This window comes from Pocillopora damicornis, chromosome 9, assembly GCF_964200805.1.
Source record: "Pocillopora damicornis chromosome 9, jaPocDami1.2, whole genome shotgun sequence".
Taxonomy (NCBI): domain Eukaryota; kingdom Metazoa; phylum Cnidaria; class Anthozoa; order Scleractinia; family Pocilloporidae; genus Pocillopora; species Pocillopora damicornis.
Genome location: NC_142678.1, coordinates 17,210,034 through 17,233,358, shown reverse-complemented (window position 1 = coordinate 17,233,358; position 23,325 = coordinate 17,210,034). Strand labels below are relative to the sequence as shown.

Below are 23,325 nucleotides of genomic sequence, written 5' to 3'. Positions count from 1 at the left end.
TTGAAATATGTCCCGTTCTACAAAGGTTCATGCTGCGACTGATTTATTATTTTAGATACATACATTTTTGTAAAGAGCCTTCTTTCACTTATTATTGTCACATGTTTCAGTACATTTTTTTCTATATTTCATTATTTTTTTAGCTTCTGTAATTGTTATCTGAATCAGCACTAGCATTTCTTCGCTGAACAAATATTTTTATTTTGTTAGAACTGTTTACAAATACAGAGAATAATCATTAATCCATGAAAGGGGCCAAAATATCAGTTTTGTCTTTTTTTTTTACTATTTTCTTAGAGATCATTGAACCCTATTTATTTCCCCATTATCTCTCTTCTGCCAAGAATACCAGGAAGCAGTGCTCATGCATGATTGTTTTCCATCTCTATCATGCCTCAACCATGATTTTGATTATGTATTCACTAGATACTGTTTACCAATACAGAGAATAATCTTAAATCTGTTAAAGGAGTCAAAAATCCACTCGTCTTTTTTGTCGACTCTTTTCAAGTAGATGATTTAACCTTACCCTCCTGTATGGTGATAAGGGAGGCGACCTTTTTATGAAAGGCAACAATGTATCTCTAACATGCCTCACAACCATGATTTTGACTATATCATTTCTCCATTATCTCTCTTCTGCCAATACCAGGAAGCAGTGCTCATGCATGATTGTTCCTACTTATTTCTTACAGAGATTCATAGTGGATTATTCCAAGTCATGTCAAGTTTCATCTAAAGCAAGAACCAAAAAGGCCAATGTGCAACTTTAAGACACCATAGTTTGTCCTGTCAGTTCATTTCAGCCATTTGACTAGTCAGCCTGAACTATGTCTAAAAACACTTAAACCAATTCCCGTGGTGCGATCTGTTATGAAATGAGAGATTTGACTTCTGTGCAAAGCATTTGTTGCAGTGGGCACACTTGCAAGGTTTTCACACCACTGGGAACTCTGAAGAATTCACCCAAATTCCCTCTCCAGCTTAAGCTGCCCTTTTTTTTTCTAATTTCTTTTTTTGATTTGTGCTTTTAAAAATGAATGAATTTGCCTTGGAAGTTTTGCTCACTTGTTCGCAATGGAGGAGATGGCATCAGGAACTGTTGAGCTGGACCGTAAGCATCAAGCAGATTGGAAATAGAAGCCACAGAAATAAATCTTTGGAAAAGTAACTTTCAGAAAAAGTTGGAGAAAGACAGCTCTACAAGAAATGGAATATAATTAAGCAACAAGACTGACAATGGCATCAAGCAGATCAGAACTATATGCAACAAAGATGATAAATCTGCTGGAAGATTAGTTGCAGTTGTTATAACATTTATTGTATATTCACTTGTAAAGAAAACCATGAAACCAAACTTTAAGGTTTAAACACTTGTACCTATAGTAATATATAGCGACTAGACAATTAAAAAAACAATAGTTTTTATTTAAATGGTTGTTCATCCCATCACCTGCACATTTAATTATTTTTAATAAATGTATTCTGGTATTTAAATTTTTCTGATTAAACATAATTTTTTTTCGATTTCAGTTATAGTTATCCTTATAAAATACTGACTCAGCACTTGCACTTCTTCACCAAACAAATGTTTTCATTTTAATAGTAACTGTTTACAAATACGGAGAATAATCTTTAATTTGTGAGGAGTCAAAATACCACTTTAGTCGATTTATTGCCCTTTTTTTATATAGATCATTTAACCTTTCACCATACATGACAATAAGGGAATATATCCTTTTATAAAAGGCAACAATGGACAAAATTTTTTGTATCTCTATCATATCTCATTGTTACTATTTCAACTATATCAACTATATCTTCCCTTCAATATCTCTTGTCTACCAAGAATACCAGGCTGCAGTGTTCACACAGGAGTACTTCTGAAAGAAACTTCCCAAATGTGATTGCTTGATTGTCACAAGAGGAGATGACTACACGAATGTGATTTAAAATTATTTCTGAACATCTTTGACCATGAAGTTGAGCTGTTCAAAGAGTACAGCATGCCAGGAATCCGCTGGACAAGCTCAAGAAAACAACAGCCATGCATACATGCAAGCAAACAAAGGGTGCCTTTTATTCAGAAGGACCCAAACACGAAGAATGCCAGAAAGTCAGGAATGTCACCAAATGTAAGCGGTTAAAATTGACTTTCCTATCCAAGAAAAAAATACCACACGTCAAGTTTACCAATTGGTCAATTCATTTCACAAGTATCATTAAATCCTATACTCCATGGAATGAAAATGGGGACAACTGCAACCTGCGAAGACAACAATGGATGGAGTTCGTTACACTTAAATGATACCTTTTTCACCATGGTAGTAGGTGAAGCGTTCTACATGTACCTTAAAATGTTTTTTCTATTGAATATGAGTTTTCAAACTATCACTATAGAACTCCCACACATGTACTCATTCTTAGTAGTGCACATGTCCTGCTATTTAAAATAGTACTTGTATTTTATCAGATTAAACACATGCATTTTTGTTATTGTTATCCTTAATAATACTGATTCAGCACTTAAATTTATTAATTGATCACATCTTTTTTAGAATAAATTGTTTACAAATACAGAGAATAATCTCTCCTCTGTGATAGGAGTCAAAACACCCATTTTGCCTATTTGTTGACCCTTGTCATATGTGTCTTAAATTGTTGATGAGGGAGCTGATCCATCTTTTAAAAGACAAAAATGGACGGAATTCTTTTTATCCCTGTGATGCCCCATCACAATGCCCTCTTCCAAGGGAAGAGCTACCAGGCAGCTTGCAAGAATACATGCACTGACCACGAGTAAGAATGCAACCACTTGCATCACTCAGAATTCTTGTTAAGCGCCAAAACCACTTTACCAGTACCAAAGAGGCCATCTTCAGTTCATTTCAGTCATTTGACAAGCCAGCCTGACCTAAGACTTACAAATACTGTACCACACAGAAAATTACAGAGGCAGTCTCCTCAGCAATGATCAGGAAAACCATTACATTTACTTAATCTTTGACAAATTCTCTGTTCTATTTCTAAGGACTCTGTATTCAAGGCAGTACTCAAGATTACCTGAAGACAATCCATTAGAGTTCCTTGGAGAGAAAGAGCTAAGTTTTGCCTTGCTAAAGATCATCAAGATGTGACCAGAAAAAGCTTACATTGTTGCCACACAGGACTAACTTCTGCCTCAACAATAAAGCTTTTGTGAAGCATTTCTATGCTTAAAATTGATTTCCTTGATTTATTATAATTTAAATCGTGCGTCAAGTAAGTTGTAATTTTTCTACTGTTAAGGTAAAGTGTAAGGTCATTGTCACAGACCATGTAATAGGAAGTGGCATAGGATAATCAAATTTGTTCTGTATTTATTCCTGGTGTATTTAAACAAAGGGTAAAATTAATCAATGTCATGTATTATAAAATTTTATTACACACTTTTCATTTGAAGATGTGTTCTTTCAGTATGCCAGAAGAGAAGAGCTATGGTTGAGATTTTGTTTAATGTATTCTCAATATCTACCTGAAATAATGCAGTTGCGTGTATGAGTTACCTCATCAAGGTAGATGGATGTACAGGATGTACATGACATGTAAATGTATGAAAAAATGCATCGAGTTCCAATTTGTGTTCATTGTTTCAGGAGGCCTTACTCAGGGGGGAGGATGCCTCTGGTACCAAATATGCAGTGGAGGCTCTGGGGAACTCATTACCAGGCCTGAGTCCCTCAAGGAGGAGCCTTTTGGAAAGAGAGATAAGAGTTTTCCTTCTCTGCAAAATAATGTTTAATTGTTAAGAGCCTACATGCAGTTTAAAATATATTTGTTAAAGGACGATAAAAATGCTTTTGTCAAAGAATAATCTAAAATAAAATCTTGCTACAAATCTTTAAGATGTGACCAGAAAGCTTACAATGTCACCACACAGGAATAACTTCTGCCTTAACAGAGAAGCTTTTGTGAAGCGTTTCTATGCTCAAAAGTGATTTCATCAGTGTTTTCAAAAGTAACCGGCGCCCGACGCAAGTCACCGGCTACTTCGAGCGTTAGCGCCGGGTACTTTTGGAAGTCAAAATTAAAAAAAAAAATTAAAAAAACATAAAGTTCCGATTCCTATGGGTTAAAGTTAAGGATAACATATTTTGTTCTTGCCCACTGATCGCGTTCCAGCATCAGAAATCGTAACTCTTTTATTCAACAGCATTCAACTTGGACTGGAAACCATTTGCGTTTTCCCACGAAAGACCGACATTTGATCCTGCTATTTCGTGACTAGTTTTTTCTTGCGTAAGCGAATTATGAAATCGTCTTCTTCTCCACATCGCGTGTTTGAATCTGTTTGTGAATTCGTGAGAGCTTTGTACTTGGCGCTTTCTTTAAGAAAACGGTCCCAGTCACCGGATGAAAAGGCAGAAATCACAGCCGCTTTTAACCCAGTTTGGGTTCAAACAGCAAAGAAAGGAGATTGCAGGTATGAAACACTTTTTAAAATGCAAATGTTCGCCGGGTTCCTGTTTACAATCCCCCAGTCCATCAGAAAATAAGTATTGGTGCATGTTATGAATGAAACATTGCTTGAAAACAATATTGTATCGCTTAGGTTGAATTATTTATTGTCAACAAGGCGATTTATAAGGGATGCTTTTATTTATTCAACGCTTGGTTTCGTGAGGCGCCGTTTCGAGAATGAACTGGCAGACTCTGGCGATTAAATAAATTTTATGCCGACACAAATTTGGTCACATTTAACTTTTTATATAAGCCAGGCATTTTTAAGATTTTTGTGAGACTTAAAGTTTCATTTCAAGTCTTCATAATCAGTAAAGCGGGTGAAACTGAATGTTTTACAGTTCTTTATGGAAAATTAATTTTATACGAAGCCGACACAGCCAGACTAGTCGCGACATAAGTCGCGCCACATGTTACGGCTCGCTTAACATATATGAGTTTTACTGAAATTGATTGTTTAGCAAAGCATTGTTCTTCTGATAACTAAAAAAAACAGTTAAAACAGTTGTGCCCGCGGAATAAAATTGATTTATCTAATCGATTGAAATTTTGGCTAACAATGCATTATTTATGGAGCTTGTATGTCGCGCTAAAAAATAAAATTAAATCTCCGCCTTTAACTCAAATTTTGTATACGTGAGGTCATATACGTGAGCGCGAAATAACTATGCTTGGTTTATTTAACGCGTTGGTCATGGGGGATAAATGGTACACATTGTCAACATCGATACATATTCTCACTGCTTTCGTTAGATGCACCAGACACGGAAGGGTCTTCTGCAACGCCTAGTACGTCCTTAAACTTCGAAGATGCCGAAAGTTTGCCCGTCAATGTGTTACGCGACTGCCAAGAAATCTCTGTGACCGCAGCCCCTACCAACCACGCTGAAGGTAAACGAACTTTTTATTACAATTCGTGATATTTCTTTCTTTTTTTGAGAGTAGCCTTCTCTAGTTGGTGGTTTGCATCACACACTGAAGAAAAAAGGTAAAGAATCTTACATGTATTTTCCTCCCACAGATACTGTGTGTATACAGTCAGAGAGTGATATCACGAACAGTTTCACTGAAGAACAGCAGACGAAGAAAATTCATCACTACATTCTCTGCAAAAAGCGTGACTGCTTGGGTGTGTCTCAAGAAGAAAGAGCACGCATCAAAACAACCAAAAAGAAGCAGATGTTTAATCACAGCCTTATCTTTAATAAGGATTTGGCCTATAGCCCTAAAGTACAGATGTGGTGGCTCGTTTACATCGAAGGAGAAGGTCAATACTGTCTGATCTGCAAGAAGTTTGATTCCAAGAATCCCCAAAACAAAAAGGAATTTTTTTCTGCAGAACCAAGCACAAGGTTAAAGAAAGATTGCCTCGAGGAGCACATTGCAACAAAGAGACACAAAGATGCAATCACTGCCATTCTTATGAACAGGTTCTCAGTTTTCCAGAAAGAGCTCGATCATAATGCTGAAGTTCAGGTTGATGTGTATGAAAGAGTTTTCTATTGCCTTTACTGGTTGGCAAAGGAGGATATAGCAAATGTCAAGGTTAAGAGTCTGTTAAAGTTGGTTGCGAAGCTGGGGTGTGATATGAGTGGCTTTAATCACACATCAGTAGGTTCCTTTCGCAACATGTTGCTTCTTCTTGGTGAAATGATTCAAAATGAAGTCATTTCTGCTGTAACTGGGCCATTTGGGGTGATGGTTGATGACATGACTGACATTGCAAATTTGGAGCAAATGATTGGTTTCATCCAGTATTATAACAGGGGTAGCGAAAAGGTTGAGGTGAAATTTTTGTGTTTGGAAAATGTTCTCGCCAGCTCTGACGCAGCAGATTCTTTAACCATCACAAGCATCCTTCTGGAAGTCATTGAGAAACACAGTCTCAATTTTGACTGGTTTAAAAGCTTTGTGTCAGATGGAGCAAGTGTCATGGTGGGAGAAAGGTCAGGTGTAGCTACCAGGCTGAAAGCAGATGAAAGAATCCAGTCGTTAATATCTGTCCACTGTGTTTGTCACAAACTAGCGCTGGCGTGTACCGACACTTTAAACGATCTTGCCACAATAAAGAAGATGCAGAACACACTAAACACCCTTTGGCAACTCCTTGACAACTCGAACAAGAAGACAGCCATTTTCCTGAAAGTTCAACTTGAGGTGAGTGAATAACTCTCTCAAACAAGAATTCGCAGAAGAAGATAGCTAAGAAGCTGAAGAAGGCCTGTCAGACACGATGGCTGTCATTTAACGCTGCCGTTCAATCCGCTTGGGAGAGCTTCTCTGCCATCATCCAGTTCCTTATCAGGATGAAAGATGAGGACCCCACATGCCAGGGCCTGTTAGTTCAAATGAACAACGTCCGCTTCCTGGCTTGCTTGTATGTTTTAAAGCATGTGCTTCCTGTTCTTGACAACCTGTCAAAATCGTTTCAGCATTCTACTGTCAATTTCAGTCACCTTAAACCAGAAATTGTTCGTGCTAAGGCAGCGCTGGATGAAGTGGCAACCAAAGAAGTCCCCATCAAGCAATTTTGCCAAGATATCAAGGAAGGAAAGATGGTGCTGCTGCAGTTTTCCCCTTCTGAGCATCAGCTTGCATCCATGCGAAATTTGTTGCTCAAGTATGTCTCATGGCCAGAAATCGAGGACAACATGGCCCCTAAGCATGCGCACTCCTAGCAATTTGTGGACTTTAAATATGGCAGCTTCATAAAAGCTTTGTATGAGAGAAGTAAGAAATCCATTTGTAATTAAATCGTACATGTGAAAAGTCAAGTTCCACACATCTAAAACATGATAAAACACCCTAAACATACCTCACGCAAAGTCGCTCGCAGTAACGACGTGCCAAAATTCGGCAGCAGTGGACCATCTTTTGGGCTTTTCGTGGCGACTTAGCGGTCTTAAATTGGTAATTGATTACATACTTTCATTCCCAACAAGTTTGCCGTACGTGTCCATGAACCAACTCCACACATCTTAACTTCCTCTACGAAGGTTGCTCCTCAATTCCACAGCTATTTGAAAGCTCGTAAGTTCTCCAACATTCGGCGAAATAGATCTGAATAATGCGGAAATTCAAGTTTCGAATGAGAGCATCTCGCTGAGAAAATTTGGCTGCAAAGCGGTGCAAACATGTGTCTTAATCATGACAAGAAAACCTCCGAAATCGGTGTCAACAAACCGCCATTTTGTGAAGCTTTAATAGGCAATTACCGCTGTTTAAGAGCCACTGAAGGCTCCAGAAACGTGATAAAATGCAAATTTTTTGCTGTTTATGGCCTTCGCACAATTCCTGTAGTGTGAAATTAAGTCTCAGAACATTGATTTGGCTTGGAACTAATTCGTTTATTAGTAGACGTAAAATTTAAAATTATAGAATGTCTGACAGACCTCCACTGGAATCCTTTTTAAAATGGAAATTGAGCATCGAAAGCCCCTCTTTAAATTATGCTGCAAAGGCAGTCACAAAAAATGTCATTGTGGCAGTGGATATTCCCTATCCATTGATAAAGGCTTGGCATGAATTCCTAGGGTTGCAGAAGAAGGTTAGAAAGACAGCTGCTGTGGCAAGTCAGCCTAATCAGTCAGCATCAACTAGCAGTGATCTAAGTCCTGCAGCAGTCCAGGAATACACCTATGTTGACCTTTTTGAGTATTGTATTCCTCATCATACCTTTGCCATAACTGCTGATGAGCAAATACGAAAAGAAGTAAACAATACCCTTGCAAAAATTGCTGGAATGGTCCAGAATTTATATGCAAAGGCCAAAGGAGGTAGCAAGAGAGAGGAACTTAACTCAAAAGTGAGAAGATTCCACATTTTTGAAGGACAAACACTTTCAGTAACTTGCTTGAGGGAAGAAACTGAGGCTATTAGAGATGAACTGGAGGAGTGGAAGCAGAATTACCAGCATCTTGAAGCAGAGAGTAAACAGCTATTTGCAGAAATGTATTTAGCCATTCAAGAGAAGGAACAAAGTTTGTCTAACCTTCAGTCAAAGAATGAAGAACTCCAACATTACTTCGAGAAAATTGAAAATTCAGACAAAACTTATGTGGGGAAAGATATATCAGAGGTGAAGAAGAAGTCTCGCACTTTAAAGGAATTTATGTGTAGAGCCAAAACTGCTTTGTGGTTTGCAAAGTCATTTGGACTGGAACTAGAGTCAATGACTATGAATGAGCAAAAGACTGGCATCAGTCACACAGTAATGGCTGAAGACCAGATGTCAAATTACAATGGGAACTCAAATGCATTTGACTCACTGTCTGAAGAGGAGAAGTCCAAAGTAGAAAAGGTGCTATTTTTATTAGATAAATTTTGTGTTGGAGACAACTTTTATCATGAGCTTACAATGGTAGTTGATGGCTTGCCAAAGTCATACCTTGTAAAGCAAAGGAGAAGTCAGCTGAATGACATCTGTCATATCACCTCCACCCCCGGTGAGACGGAAGGGGCACAGACATCATTCACTGACCTTCTGAGAGACAGGGTTCAAGACTATGTGGCAAGCCATCCACATGTGGATCATGTACAAATCAAAATTTCAGGGGATGGGGCGAGAATGACCAGAAATTCTAGTTTCATACTTATGAGTTTTGCCCTACTCCATTCAGATGATGAAGTTATGGCAGCAAAAGGTAACCACACCATAGCTGTTGTGAAGGGTAAAGAACACTACAATACCTTAAGGCAGTCATTTGAAGATGTCTTCAAGGACATCAATTCTCTTATAAGTAAGAAGAAAATAGAAGTGGGTGGCAAATCAATTAATTTGGAATTTTTCCTAGGGGGCGATTACAAATTCATTTTACTTGTGATGGGTTTGAAGGGTGCTACCTCACACTATGCATGTGTATGGTGCAAAATACACAAAGACATGAGGTGGGACACAAGCTTCAATTTAGACCATTATCAATCTCCAGATCTAAGGAGAACTCTTACAGAGATGTTTGAACTAGTAAAGAAAAAGAAACAAAATGACAAATATTGCTGTGAACATGAGCCTCTACTTCATATAGAGCTCGATCATGTAGTGTTGGATGAACTGCACCTTCTATTAAGGATTTCAGATGTTCTCATAGAAAATTTGGTTCGGGATGCCTTAGACTGGGACAGAAGCAAAAACTGGGACAAGAGGAAATGTCAACAAAAAAATGAACACCTAAAAAATTTGCAGGCAGCAATTCGATCATGTGGGGTCTCCTTTGACATATGGGAAAAAACAAATGCTGATGGGAAAGGGTCTGGGCAATACGATTTTACTAGCCTCTTGGGGTCAGACAAGAAAAAATTGCTTAATGAACTTCCAACCAAACTCAATGGGATTATTCAGCCAGATACAGTTGAAGTAGTAAAAACTGTATGGGAAAAGTTTAGGGAAATATATAGCACTGTAACCTGCAGGAATCCCTCCACAGAAATGATAAATGACTACTTCTGGAAAGCAAAGGAATGGGTGAATCTGTTTACATCACTAGGAGAAAAAAGGCATGGCTATAAAAGAGCTAATGTAACCCCATACATGCATGCTATGGTCTACCACATTCCCATATTTCTGCAAAACTATAGAACTATCAAACTGTTTACAGGGCAAGGAGTTGAAAAAAACAATGATATGGCCAGGGCTATAGTTCACAAAAAATCTAACAAATGGGATGCTCCTGCTGACATTCTTAAGCTTGAGTCCAGACAATGGAATCTACGCGACAGTGAGCGTGCAAAGAGAACCTACAGTAAAAGGAAAAGTTCCTATTGGGAACATGATCTCAGGGAAAACAGGAAGAGCAAAAGACTACGAGAGAAGAAAAATTAATAATGCCACCTGTGAATTGTAGTAGCATATCTTGTATATAGGTCAGAGATTTATTAATGGTAGGATTGACATGATAGTAAAACATTGTCATTTATTCTTAAGGTACAGGTATTTACAATTATATTGAGACAGAAAGAGTATAAAAACTGATTTGTATCAGAATTATATATACTGATATTGTACACAAAACCATTTACACATTTATAAATAAACTAATTTGCAGAAACACGCAATGGCTTTTTCTTACAATTAATGCTTAGTTTTTCAATAAAATACCTAGGCGATGATATTATTGCTTTTTCCTTGCTCACAGTATGGTTTTTAGGGCTTCTTGACATAAATAGCCGCACTTTTATAGGAAATTCAACTAGTGTTCCATCCCCCAAGCTATCTAAAAGTCTGTCCCAATCAATTGGAAGGGAGCAGTTGGAAAAATCCTGTTTTTCCAACAGTACATTTCCAAAGTCTTGGCTTTTTTTCCCCTTTCCCCTGAAAAGATACTGGAAAACATCATGCCTGAATGGAATGATTGTTGGAGATAAACTCTTTGAGGCAAGGTTTTCCAAAATTGCAGCATGCAAGGCATCCACACTTGAACTAATTAACTCCTGGGTAGGCTTTGGGTTTAAATATGCTCTAAAAAGGGAAAAAATCAATAAAGACAATTTATTTTTGGTCAGATAGAGATAGATACCTGTACAGTTGAAAAATGTACTTGAATTTTATATACAAAAATGCCAAAGATTAACCATCAAACAGGGAAATTGAATCACTAAATATTGCCTATGACAATAAGACAACAATCGGTTTATTTAAAAAATTAGAATTTTCAAAATATTTGCTTTCACGGGTTTTAAGATTGTAACATCGGAACTTGTGACTAAATTATTTGATCAAATCGTAGAATCTCAGAAATGCTACTGTCAAGTTCCATATTAATGCCCAATGAGAGAACTTATCTTAATCAAAACACCGTTCCAGACCTTCCAACCCTCACGGTTTGACCGTGAGACTCACGGTTTGGGATGTCAACTCACGGTCTCACGGTTTTGCCCCTTAATCTCACGGTGAATCAGAAAGTTTTAAAATTGCCAAACAATTCCGGAAGGTATGAAGGAATAGCAAAAAAATCTGTGCTCATAACAGCCGAATCAGGCATCAAAACTAATTTGCGAGGGAAATGGCGCCAATGCTAGGCTCAGTCTCCAGTCGTGTCTTGTTGCGCCCAGGTTACTCACCGCTACCAGAGGATCGCGGGCGCACCAAGACACGGCCGAAGAATGAGCCCAATGCCAGCCTCATTCTAATGAAACATCGGTGCGCTTAGGTTTCTGGGAAAGCTTAACCATCGAACACAAATTTCAAAATGGCTACTCGTCGTCCAGCACACGAGAGTGAAACAAGTTCTCAAAATGACTCTGATACTTCGGAACCTCAGCCATCTACCGCGAAGAAAAGGAAACCAGCTACCCTTGGAGCAGCTAAGTATCGTACGACATTTAAGGTTGAGTGGAGCAATTTATATCCCGTGAAAGCAGTAAGAAACGACAAGCATTCTTTTTATTGTGTGCCTTGTCTCAAGACAATACGCTGTGACCACCAGGGTCTAAAAGACGTGAAAGATCATTGTAATACAGAATCTCACAAGTTATCGACGAAAGCAGCGAAAAATCAGCCATCAGTAGCGGGCATGTTTGGTTCAGGCGGTAGTGTTATACAAAGTGCAGTTACCAGAGCAGAAGTCCTAACAACAAATTTTCTGATCCAGCATAACCTCCCACTTGCAACTTCAGATCACCTTGGGCCATTGTTTAGGGCAGTATTTCCAGACAGTGAAATTGCTAAGCAGTATGGATGTGCAAGAACAAAGACTATGGCTATCATCAATAAGGCTCTGGGACCACATTGTCACAGATATGTTGTACAGCACTGTCAGAAACATCCATTCAGTATTGGAATTGATGGGTCGAGTGATACAGATGTTGAAAAGATGAATCCAGCAACCGTAAGAATTTTCGATGTAGAAAGAGCCAAAACTGTTACATCTCATTTTTATCATATGTGTGTGACAAGTGGCAGGGATGCGTCAAAAGCAGAAACTCTTTTTGGTGTTGTCCAGGAAAAGTTAGAGACTGATGAAATACCATGGAATCAGGTTGTCAGCCTTTCAGTAGATAACACTAATTCAATGGTGGGTGCTCACAATTCTTTGGCATCCCACTTCAAAGCAAAAAATCCAGAGACCTATGTATTGGGATGTCCTTGCCATTTGGCGCACATTGCAGCAAGTAGAGCTCATGACGAATTTGCAAAGATTATAGGAATCAGTGCAGAAGAGCTTCTTATTGATCAGTATTACTGGTTTGATAAAAGCACAAAACGGAAAGGGATCCTACTTGAGTACATGCAGTTTTGTAACCAGGAGTATGGTAAGATACTGAAGCATTCTTCTACCAGGTGGCTTTCTTTAGAACGCTGCGTTCAACGCACACTTGAAAAGTATACTGGATTGAAGTCATACTTTTTGAGTGAAGATGCTGGTGATGCGAGATTCAAGAGGTTACAGAAAGCCTTTGAAAATCCACTCACAGAAGTTTCCCTGTTTTTTCACAATGCTTCCATCCCACTGTTTACAAATTTTAACAAACTTTTGCAGTCAGACGAGCCATCCATTCACATAGTTTATGACTCTGTCATAAAACTTGCAAATACTCTTGGAAATCGTGTTATCAAGGTGGAGGTCATGAAGAAACCACTTAATGAAATTAATTTGCAAGATCCAACAATTTATATACCCCTTGCAGAAATTCACTTAGGAGGGACGACAAAGTTTACACTACAGAGGCTACTTAATCAAGGGGAAATATCTCAAACAGCCTACACTCGTTTCTTAACAGCAGCACATGAATATTTCAAGGCAGCCTTCCAATATGTTTTGAGCAAGTTTCCTATTACTGATGAGCTGCTGAAGCATGCAAGATGGATCAACGTTCAGAAACGTAGTCAGGCAAAATGGGAGAGTGTAGAATACTTTCTATCCAGGTTCAAATCAGCCTTGAACACTGTTAACATTGATGAGATGTATGATGAATTTCGTGATTATCAGTCTCTAACAGATGAAGACATTGGTGTGATTGCTTGGAAGGAAGCTAAAGTTGTTGATGGATTAGTTAATGATCAGGAAATTTTCCATTACAGAGTAGACATTCTCTGGTGGTACATGTCACAAATGGTAATTCCTGAATCCTCAGCAAAAAGATTTTGCCATCTTCAGAAGGTGGCAGAGCTGGTTGTACTTTTGCCACACAGTAATGCAGGGGAGGAGAGGCTGTTCAGCATGGTTCGCAAGAACAAAACAGATAGTCGGTCCTCCCTTAAACTGGAGGGAACTCTATCGAATTTACTGGCAATGAAGTTGCAGTACCCAGAGGAAACCTCACCGTGTTTTAAGTTCAACCCTGATGAGAATCTTCTCAGCTCTGCAAAAAAGGCAGCGAAAGACTACAACAGAGAACACTGAGAAGGTAAGGAATACTCTGAAACAAATAATCTGTCGTCGTTGTTTTTATTTGACGCATATTTTTGAAGTCTCCAGGTTTGAGGTCCTAATCTCCAGGTTTCTCTAGGCTTTTTTTTTTAAAACCTCCAGATTTGCATGTGATGGGGGTTGGAAGGTCTGCCGTTCTCACTTCAGTGCCAACGAATTAAGGTTTTCTTCTGGTTCCCAAGTGTTGGAGAGGGAGCCGTAGCCCTTCCACTTCACAAGATATTCAACCTAAGGCGTAATTGAGATATATTTTAGCCTGATTATTGACTGACTCCATTTGAGTACATCAGATCGGACAAACAAAACGAAGCAACTTACCTTGCCTTTGCGGTTTCTCTTTGAAATCACACGTTCCACCTCATAATATGGTCCCTTGGCTGATGATTTCAGCCTCTTTTGATCATTAAAAAAATCGGCAGTGCTCAAATTATTCAATTCGCGGTAAAAGGAACACGTCTTCTTAGCCGCCATTTTTAGATCGAGGCAACCTTAGCAGCTATTCAACATTCGCATAAAATGAGCCTACGGTCGGAACCGCTGGCTGTCCTTGATTTCTGGCCATGCTGCTTTGAAGGAAAACATCGACCTGAGGTTTCAGAACACCCTCCCTCTTCTGGGAGCGCTCTCCATCTTTGATCCAACTCTTATTCCTGCAAGCTCTTCAGAACTTCCCTCTTACGGAGTAGATTCTATCCAAGTTCTTGCCAAGCACTACTTCCCCGACCAACAAGACCGACTTTTGGCAGAGTGGAATATATTAAAGTACCACATGAAGGAGATGGCCATTCCAGCTGATGTAAAAGAAGGCAAGACTACCATGCCAGCAGAGTGGTGCATGTCCCAGCTAATGAAACAAAGATCTTCTTTCCTTTCTCTTCTCCCTCTCCTCATGCACATTGTAGAAATAGCTCTCACGATGCCCATAAGCAACGCATGGCCTGAAAGGGGAGTCAGTCGAGTTAAGCTTATAAAGTCAAGGCTCAGGAGCAGGCTGACCAATGAGATGCTGGAGGCCCTTGTTAATATCTCTATGAATGGTCCAGAGGCAAATTCTTCAGAATGTGACACCCTGGTGAAGAAGACCACTGAGAAATGGCTCTCTGGAAAACGCTACAAGTTGGCCAAAGGGAAGTCAGCCTCAAGAGAAAGCAAGGGCAAAGAACCTACACCACCAAAATTAACAAGTGTATCAACACAGACGGACCCACAAGTTGAAGATCGTCAGAGTCAAGAAGAACAACAAGCGTTGCAAGAGGAAGAGCAGGCCCTCATTAAACTTGGCTTAGCAAATTTTCAAGATGATCCAAGTTGTGACGACAGTGACAGGGACAGTGCAATGGGGGAAAGTGATTTCAGTGACAGTGACTTTTAACTAAAAAGAATCGAGCCTGAGTGCTTGGATGCCATAACGAAACTGTTCATCTGTATTTTCAATCTGTAGGAAAACTCTGACTGCAAAAATAATTATTTCAAAAGTTGATTCATGTTATAACAGGTCAATGAAGTACTGACAAGGGAAAGAGGTCAATTTTTATTTAGATGTAAATTGTAATATGTAACATGGGACTGGAAGGAAAGCATTGTAATATGTATGAGTAAACATAATTTTCAAGAAACTCTTGATAATGAGTCAGATTTAAGAAAAACTCTAGGTTATGATAAAGTGTACAACGACCTAAAAAATAACTTTTTGGTCCTGAAAATGCACCAGAATGCACCTCAGAGCATGCAGATTTTCAAAATTTTCTGGGGGAGGCCCCCCATACCCCCCCTGCAGGAGGGGGAAACCCCCTCCCGCACCCTCCCCACGGGCGGCTTTGCCGCCCGGCGCCGCTGTCGCGGCGCAGTGGTGCTCCGGCTATTTTAAAATTTCCTCCTGATACTTTTTTTCATTTTGAAAACCCTGTTTCATTGATTTATTATATTTTTGTCTGTCAAGTAAGTAGTAATTTTTTGACCGTTGAGGTAAAGTGTTAGGTCACATGTAATAGGAGGTGGCATAGAATAATTAAATCAGTTCTGTGAACAGGATGTATCTAATTAGGTATTTCCAGGGCGTTAGGCACGCAGTACCCATGAATCTTTATGGAACAAGCCTTGAATCCCACATGGAATTACATATCTAGGTGTGGATTTCCTTTGCTGATAAATATAGTTTTTTTATGGAATAGAAGAGATGGATCATAAAATGGAACGTTTAATGCTGAATTGTCAACAATAACACCCAAATCAAGTGAAAGCATACAGTCCAAGAACACTGAACCAGCATGTGTGGAATTTTCAGTAATGTATGCAAGAAATTCTGGGCAGAAAGCCTCCAAGAACAATCCTCCTTCACAATCTTAAAACACCATGTGGTAAATATTCACAAAATCTGATGGCTTAATCATTTTCTGGCCAGCTCCCATAGAGAACATTAGCCACATGCGAACTTTCTGATTGTACATGCAGGGGCAGGACAAAATGGCTGACAATGTTGCACCTTCTGTCAAGCAATATAAGTTTAGTTACAGATTAAGTATTTATAATATCCTAGTAAACATTAATTGTAGTGAAATTGTAAATGATTGTCATAGAGCATGTGTTAGATTTCACAACTTGTCAACAAAGTCCACAATTGATTTGCTTTGCAAGAGATGTTGCAATTGCATGTGTTTAGTCTGCTAAATAAGGAAGGAAAACCTGTTGTTGGGAAATAATAATTTAATATAGGATTATTACAATAGGTTTGCTTAGGGTTTTATTGTACTTGTGATTGTAGGAAAAATACTAGCTTAGATACACAAGGCAAACTATAAATAGTATTGTAGACTGTAGTTTAAGTCAGAATTGTGAAAACCATCAGAATTGTCAAGATCATCAGATTGTGAAGCTTAAATTATGGTGATCATCGCAAATATACCTTGAAAAACAAGATTGCTTACAGTCCTCTTTGATGGAGTTCATCAGCAACTGCAGAGATTCCATGACACCTTCTGAAGCCAACCATGTGAGAAAGCCGCATGCTTACGCGAAAATATCTGAACAGTAATATTTCCAAAGGTTGAGGAAAATATAAAAATTGAAAGCAAATTTTTGTCAAACCTGACAAACAAAAACAATACAAGAGTATGAGATGGAATAAAAAACAATGTAAATGACCTTGATATTTGCCACTTCAGGAGAGAGGAAAGGAGGATGAAGAAAACCAGAGTGTCATCAACATACTACAAAAAATATCATACAGCTCATTCAGCTATTTCTAATAGTATCCATACAGGTTTGCTGTTTGAACACCCTCCACAGATACCGAAAAAATTCTGACAATAGAATTTTAAATTTGATAGCCAAGAAGCATCATGTAACTGTTTCCAATAGATTTAACTTGTATTTAACTAAAGATCACCTGCTTCATCCTACTACATTTGAGAGGTGAAAACCAGCAGCTAAAGGTAATTAATTCATCACCCTTAGAGTGTGAAGCAGGACAATGGTGTGACTAGTGTTGCAATACTGGGATTTCCAACATTGGATCCCTCAATTTTTTCAGAGACTAAGTTTTAAGTTTGTACAGCTTATTTAAAGTCAATTATGCTTTATGTTAATATAATGCTTTCAGAACTTTATATTTATACAGTTATACAAAGGTTTTTTATTTTCTCTTATGAGCCTTGAGAGCTTTCTTCCGCTACCTGTCCACAGACAGATAATTATTGTTGTATAACATAACCTCAATCTTAAAATTTCTGTTTTGTATACAAGTCGCAATCATTGTAAATGGCTTATTAATTTTTAATTCTTAACCTGAAGAAGGCCGAATGGCTGAAACGTCATGCATTAAACTCATCCAGAACAGTCAAGAGTTTGCCTCTTTGTTACATCCTTATAGTACACTTAACTACAAATTCATCAACCAAAAATAGAGAGAGAGAGAAAAAGAAAGACATACCCACATCGTTTCAGCACTTGAGAACGACAAAAAAAACTCATAGAAAGGAACAAATTGAAATGACATGAAGAAATTCACTGCAGTAATTTCCATCTTCCGGGGACTGAAAAGAAATCAGGAATTCTGGACTATTGAAAACACTTACTTACACTCAACTGAGTTGGTAAGTATAATGACAATCACTCTCCTGCTCCCACCCAGTCAGTTAAACATAGTTTTTATATATTTTATAATTACCATGTTCATGTTCCGATGATACATGAAAATAGGTATTTTCATGTTCTCGATTAAGGCCATGCTTTTACAAATACAACTACAAGTGCAACTGAACAGATCACACAATATTATTATTGATGCTACAAGTTAACCAGTCCATCTATTCGACACTGAAAAGAAAAATATTGATGTGGATAGACTGTTAAGAATAGAAAAATTGTAATTATTTAGCCGTTCAATGATTAACTAGTTGTCTAGGTGATTTTCACTAATTTACCGCTTAGTTGTATCACGGGCGCATTTTTCCCCACGTGTGAGACGAAGGAAGACATGCTGATTTGTGAGACTTTGCTGTTCGTTCTAACGTGAAATTAAAAGGTGAAATTTATTGCTCTGTGTAACGACCCCTTTGGATACTGACCGTTCTGCCAATTGAGAACATAGACAATTTCACTACTTCTATTAACTGAAGTAATAATACAAGATGAGGGAACATGCTTAGTGATGTTGATCCCAGGCTCTCTCTACTTTGGCACATTGGTGAAGATGTCCCAATCATTCATTCATTCAATCATGGTTGTCCCATAAAATTCTAAATTCTAATCCCGTTAAAAATGCATTATTTTTGCATCAGATGCAATAAGAATGTTTATGAAGTTAATCTTGAGTGCTCGCAATAATAATAATTATTATCGGACATACCGTGAAAAGCGTAACAGAATTACTTATTTTTCCGGGCGCCATATATGGTGCTGGTAGTTGGTAGAATTCGGGAAATCGAATGGCTGATTCCATCAGCGGATTTATCAGCAGAAGTTGGAAATGGCTGAGGTTTCTGTGAGTATGTAACTTTGTTCTTAAAACAGATTTTGCTATGGTTGCAAGTGAAAAGTGTAAAGAAGTCCAAGCTCAGACAAGCCCTGAGAACCAAAGTCAATTCTATGAAATTTAGTGTGTCCAACTCAGGATATTTTGTTAGTAAGACATGTTAGAAATGGAAATGATTATACATAGGTATGACCCTGTTTTTTTTTTTTTTGATCCTGTGTTTGTAGCTATGCACCCATAGGTAAATTACATGGTTTACTTGACAGGTGGATAAGGCTAAGAAGAAGCAATCAGCTCAGGTGGCTTTGCGTAAACCAGATGAAGCACAAACTGAAAATGATGAGTGTACTCAGCCTGAAAACAGTGATGGTGGTGATACTGAAGGTGTACTTTTATCTGATAGCTGATAGCTGATGTAGCAGTGCCTCTTCCCCTTCAACCTCAATGCTGCCTTCATCCGAGGAGGATTAGAGCAATAACACAGAGTCCTCATTTCTTGTTAAGATTATCACTTTAGGGCCAGCTTTTACTTCTTAAAGCTCCTACTGTTAAATATTTCTTTTTCCTGCAAAGTCAAATTTGTACTTACTGTTGTCCTGTCTGAGGATTTTGTGAGGTAAGTTAACATGTGCAGGTTTCTTTACATTGTACCAGTTTTCTTAATTACTAAAGATGTCAGCCTATTTCATTGCCAGGTGTTAGGTAGTCAAATCTTGTTCTGTAAATTATTGTCATTTCTGAAGGAAGACATTAAAACATTCATTATTGAAGTGATTTAATTTCTGAACATCATTATTTCTCAGTTTAATAGAATGGCACACATAACTATAATGCAACCAATGAGCTAATTTAGTAATATTGAAGATATATGCCAAGAAGAAAAACAACTGATGTGACACCCATGACAACCACAATAGAAAGAAATCCAAACCCAGATATGGCTCTACTAGGAAAACCACTTATGGAAATGGAAACAATTCCATCAATGTTAACAGTCAAACCATGAACGTTATCATAAATATCATTAAGTGGTACTGCTTAAAAACCAACAATGGTTACATATCAAAATCATATCCCAGAAATGTTCAGAGAAAACCATTCATGAAAATATACAAAAAACATAAAAGATTAGAAGAACCTTCCATGTTCTCTTAAGAAAAAACACCATTGTGTTTGGTTACAAACCAAAATGGGAATAACTTAAAACTCAAAAATGTTTTCAGGATTAACATTCATGGAAATGGAGGAAAATCCTGTAATGGTAATAATAGAAACAAATGTTAAAAGGAAAAAACCCATGATGGGATTTGCTTTTTTACCACTAATGGTATAACTCAAAATCACAATAAAGGAAAATTTATCACCATGAATTTTTTCTGTCTAAAAAACATTAATGGTTTCAGTTCTGCTTTCCATTAATGTATTTCAACATGTTATTCTATCATTTTCCATTAAAAAAAACAAGAATTATTTTTAATTTTTTCCCTGTGTCACTGACCTGACAAATTGGCAGGAAAAGTACAGAGCAACATGGATGTTACGAATCAAGATCTATTAAGCTTAGTTTCAGTGATTCTCCTGCTTATTATACGACAGTCCACCATAAATATAACAATTCAGCAGTTTTTTGCGAGAAGACACTGATGAAGGCGTGAAATTAGCCAAGTGCATTGGAGGTCATCTTAAAACACTGCAGGCGATTTCCTGAATTAGCTATACTGCTCTATGATTGGCTGAGCAGATAAACCATACTTTTCAGTTCAGGAACTGTCATGGGAAGTTCTTTTGTTCTTTTTGATATATCCATGGAATTAACCCTAGCGCAGGTTTGGTCTGGGGAAAGCCATTACACACAAAAATGTCCTTTAAAGGGTTAGTGTAAGCTCAACTAATGCTTTCAAAACTCTATATTAATACAGTCATGCAAAGTCCCTTTTTTTCTGACACAAACAAATTAGTCAAACTTGGTTACTAAGTCTCATGGTACTGTACCATTGACCATAGAAGAAGGTTCGCGTGTGATCAAAATAATGAAAGCCATAACCTCACCAGTATGACATCCACCAACCAAAAAGAGAGAGAGAGAGAGGGAATAACTATAGCACAGAGCATAACATCCACTCCCTTAACAAACAAGATAGCACAATTTTGTATGATAGAACTTCCTGTAAGCAGACACTCTTCAGATGAGAAAGGATCTCTACTTAAGAAGATAAAGGTGTAGTGTTTGTAAGTGGCTGGCTTTATAAGCCACATAATATAACTATATCAACTTGACTAATTCTCACCTTAGAAATATGAATTTAAGCCATAAGTTTTATTGAAGCAGTATAGAAAAGTAATTGAAACCCGTTCAATTTAGTGAATTACATTGTTTTGCGTCTATGAATCCTAAATCACAAGTAAATTAAATATTAAGTCTTTTTTAATGGGTAAATTATCTAATGGTGGTTGATATATCAGTAATTGATCATTTCTGTTGTTTCTTATTTGAGAGTACAAGAAAACATAAAGTCGCCCTTAATAGGGAAACCACAAAGGGGAAGCCACTGCAGCTAGCTAACTGCAAGAACTTACTTTCTTTATTAAAGTTTTTATTCTAAATTGTTTTCTATCATTTCCATGTTAACTGACAGTACTTGTTGTCACTTCCTTTGGATACACATTGAAGACTGGAATAAGTAAATGGAGTCATTTGAAACTCAGTCTTTTCTAAGTGACAAATTTATATAATTGCGTGTAATGCTTACAGTCACTAATCCAGATAGAGGTTGGTGCATAAATATATAAAGTATTGATCAGGAGAGGAACAATACATTAATTTAAAGCATGTAGACTATTAACAGTTGCAGAGCAACTGAAACTGGCCTCCCTTGTTGATTCATTATTGCAAATAGCTAGGCCAACTTTGTAACTACTTCAGTGAAATGGAAAAAGCCCAAGAAAGCTCAGATGATAAACAAAGAAGAACCTACAAAACAAAGCAATCTTTTAAAAAGTACAGCTGGTCTTCTTGTAAATACATAGTACAATTATATTTATCATGATCTCTCCATGGGACAATTCCAGCCCAACATTCTGTTACAAAATGATTCCTCTACATGGAAAAATTGGATTGAAATTTGAAAAAAATTTTCAAATACATTTCTAATCTTTTTGAGAAAAGCAAACAGTGCTGCTGCTATCAAACAATGGCCAGGCACCAGAATACCATAACATTAATTCATCAGACAAAGAACAGAAAGAATTCAAATGAATTTTACTAAACAATATCAAAGAATGTTTAAAGATAATTCAGGTGGTGCCTGTTAAATGTTGATTCAAGTTAATTTCCACATGACCTTTGCACAAGTGATCATGAGAAGTTGGCTTGAATTTACTGGTTTGGGCATAAGTTAATATGAGTATCGTTACTTTGTTATTATTTATAAGGTGGTGTCAAGAGAAACCTTCTTTGGCCACCCTAAAGGAACAACCGCTGCTGCAGATACTTCTTAATGGTTGCAGGAGGCTTTGACAATAAGTTTCCAACTGGAGATGTTGCGTTTTAAGTTTATGGAAACCTTAGCAATAATCCAACATAGTTGGTAGGCTTTGATAGCGGCTACTAGGCGTGGTAAGGATGGGGTTGAACGGAGTCTCCGTAACACAACACCGCTCCAAAACGCGTCACGTTCATGTACTCAGGGCGAATCGCCTTCGCCCTCAAGAAATCGAGGTCTTATCCGGCACATTCGAGTATTAAAAAGGCATCGAAAGCAATGAACGCTAAAATTTGTAGTTACCTAAGTGTTTCTAGATCGTTATGTTTACGTTGCTGTCGTCCAAGAATTGTGGAACGACCTAACGTGCTCCAAGCTCTAAGGATTTGGCTCAAATTGGCCGATTACATATACGCCTGTATTTCTTGAAGATGAAGATATTATGTTTAACGAAAGGAACTTTTTGACGTTATAATTCTCGCCTGTTTCTAAAGTTCAAGTAACATTCCTTACCTGGTACATTTCCTCTCGTGATCGTGTCGGCGGCTCCATTTCCGAGAAGTGCATATGGAGCGCTGTTGTCCTATAGATGGCTACGATTCTTTTTCCATAGTCTTGATAACCCATTTTTTTTCGATCAAACAAAATTTTCATTAAAACCGCTCATGAAGTAAGCTAAAAGTCCGCTGAGAGTGTCACGTACGAGACTAAAACCATTTCGCAAGTTCACCTCGTGGGTCACGTTCTTGATCGGCTTTGCTCACGCGGCCCTAACTCGTAGACTAATCACAGCGTGGCTACAAACTAACCTTCTGTAAGGCAGGATAAAACGGTTCTCGAAGCAAGATTTGCTTTTTCTGGAGCACGGCTTACGGAGGGAGGGATAGACATCGTTGGGGTTGGTCGAGCCTTCGCTAGCGCGAACTTTGCACATACTCGAACCCTTCACGTGGTGCACTTCAACGAAGGCTGTAAGGGCATGCGCATTCCCAAAGTTTATGGTTTG

The 23,325-nt window shown here is 38.0% G+C and overlaps 4 protein-coding genes and 1 long non-coding RNA gene across 5 annotated transcripts; 3 read left to right on the top strand and 2 right to left on the bottom strand.

Annotated features, from left to right (window-relative positions):
• Positions 1-4,241: 4,241 nt before the first annotated feature.
• Positions 4,242-6,669, top strand: LOC113673328 (zinc finger protein 862). The gene is made up of 3 exons (XM_089181564.1): positions 4,242-4,462; positions 5,254-5,391; positions 5,522-6,669. The coding sequence occupies exons 1-3, from the start codon at positions 4,393-4,395 to the stop codon at positions 6,667-6,669; spliced, it is 1,356 nt and encodes a 451-aa protein (XP_089037690.1). The 5' UTR covers positions 4,242-4,392.
• A 1,210-nt stretch (positions 6,670-7,879) lies between these two features.
• On the top strand, positions 7,880-10,539 carry LOC149040429 (uncharacterized). The gene has a single exon (XM_089181314.1). It carries the CDS (start codon positions 7,880-7,882, stop codon positions 10,316-10,318), a length of 2,439 nt encoding a protein of 812 aa, XP_089037440.1. The 3' UTR covers positions 10,319-10,539.
• LOC149040427 (uncharacterized) lies at positions 10,390-14,439 on the bottom strand. Its single transcript, XM_089181339.1, has 3 exons — positions 14,184-14,439; positions 14,008-14,093; positions 10,390-10,954 (listed from the first exon to the last, which is right to left on the bottom strand). Exons 1-3 carry the CDS (start codon positions 14,334-14,336, stop codon positions 10,531-10,533), a joined length of 663 nt encoding a protein of 220 aa, XP_089037465.1. The 5' UTR covers positions 14,337-14,439; the 3' UTR covers positions 10,390-10,530.
• On the top strand, positions 11,299-14,002 carry LOC149040428 (uncharacterized). The gene is made up of 2 exons (XM_089181319.1): positions 11,299-13,842; positions 13,968-14,002. The coding sequence occupies exon 1, from the start codon at positions 11,685-11,687 to the stop codon at positions 13,836-13,838; it is 2,154 nt and encodes a 717-aa protein (XP_089037445.1). The 5' UTR covers positions 11,299-11,684; the 3' UTR covers positions 13,839-13,842; positions 13,968-14,002.
• A 6,962-nt stretch (positions 14,440-21,401) lies between the features above and the next one.
• Positions 21,402-23,270, bottom strand: LOC149040426 (uncharacterized). Its single transcript, XR_016179501.1, has 2 exons — positions 22,833-23,270; positions 21,402-21,808 (listed from the first exon to the last, which is right to left on the bottom strand). It is a non-coding gene; the product is annotated as an uncharacterized LOC149040426 (long non-coding RNA).
• Between the last annotated feature and the right edge of the window lie 55 nt (positions 23,271-23,325).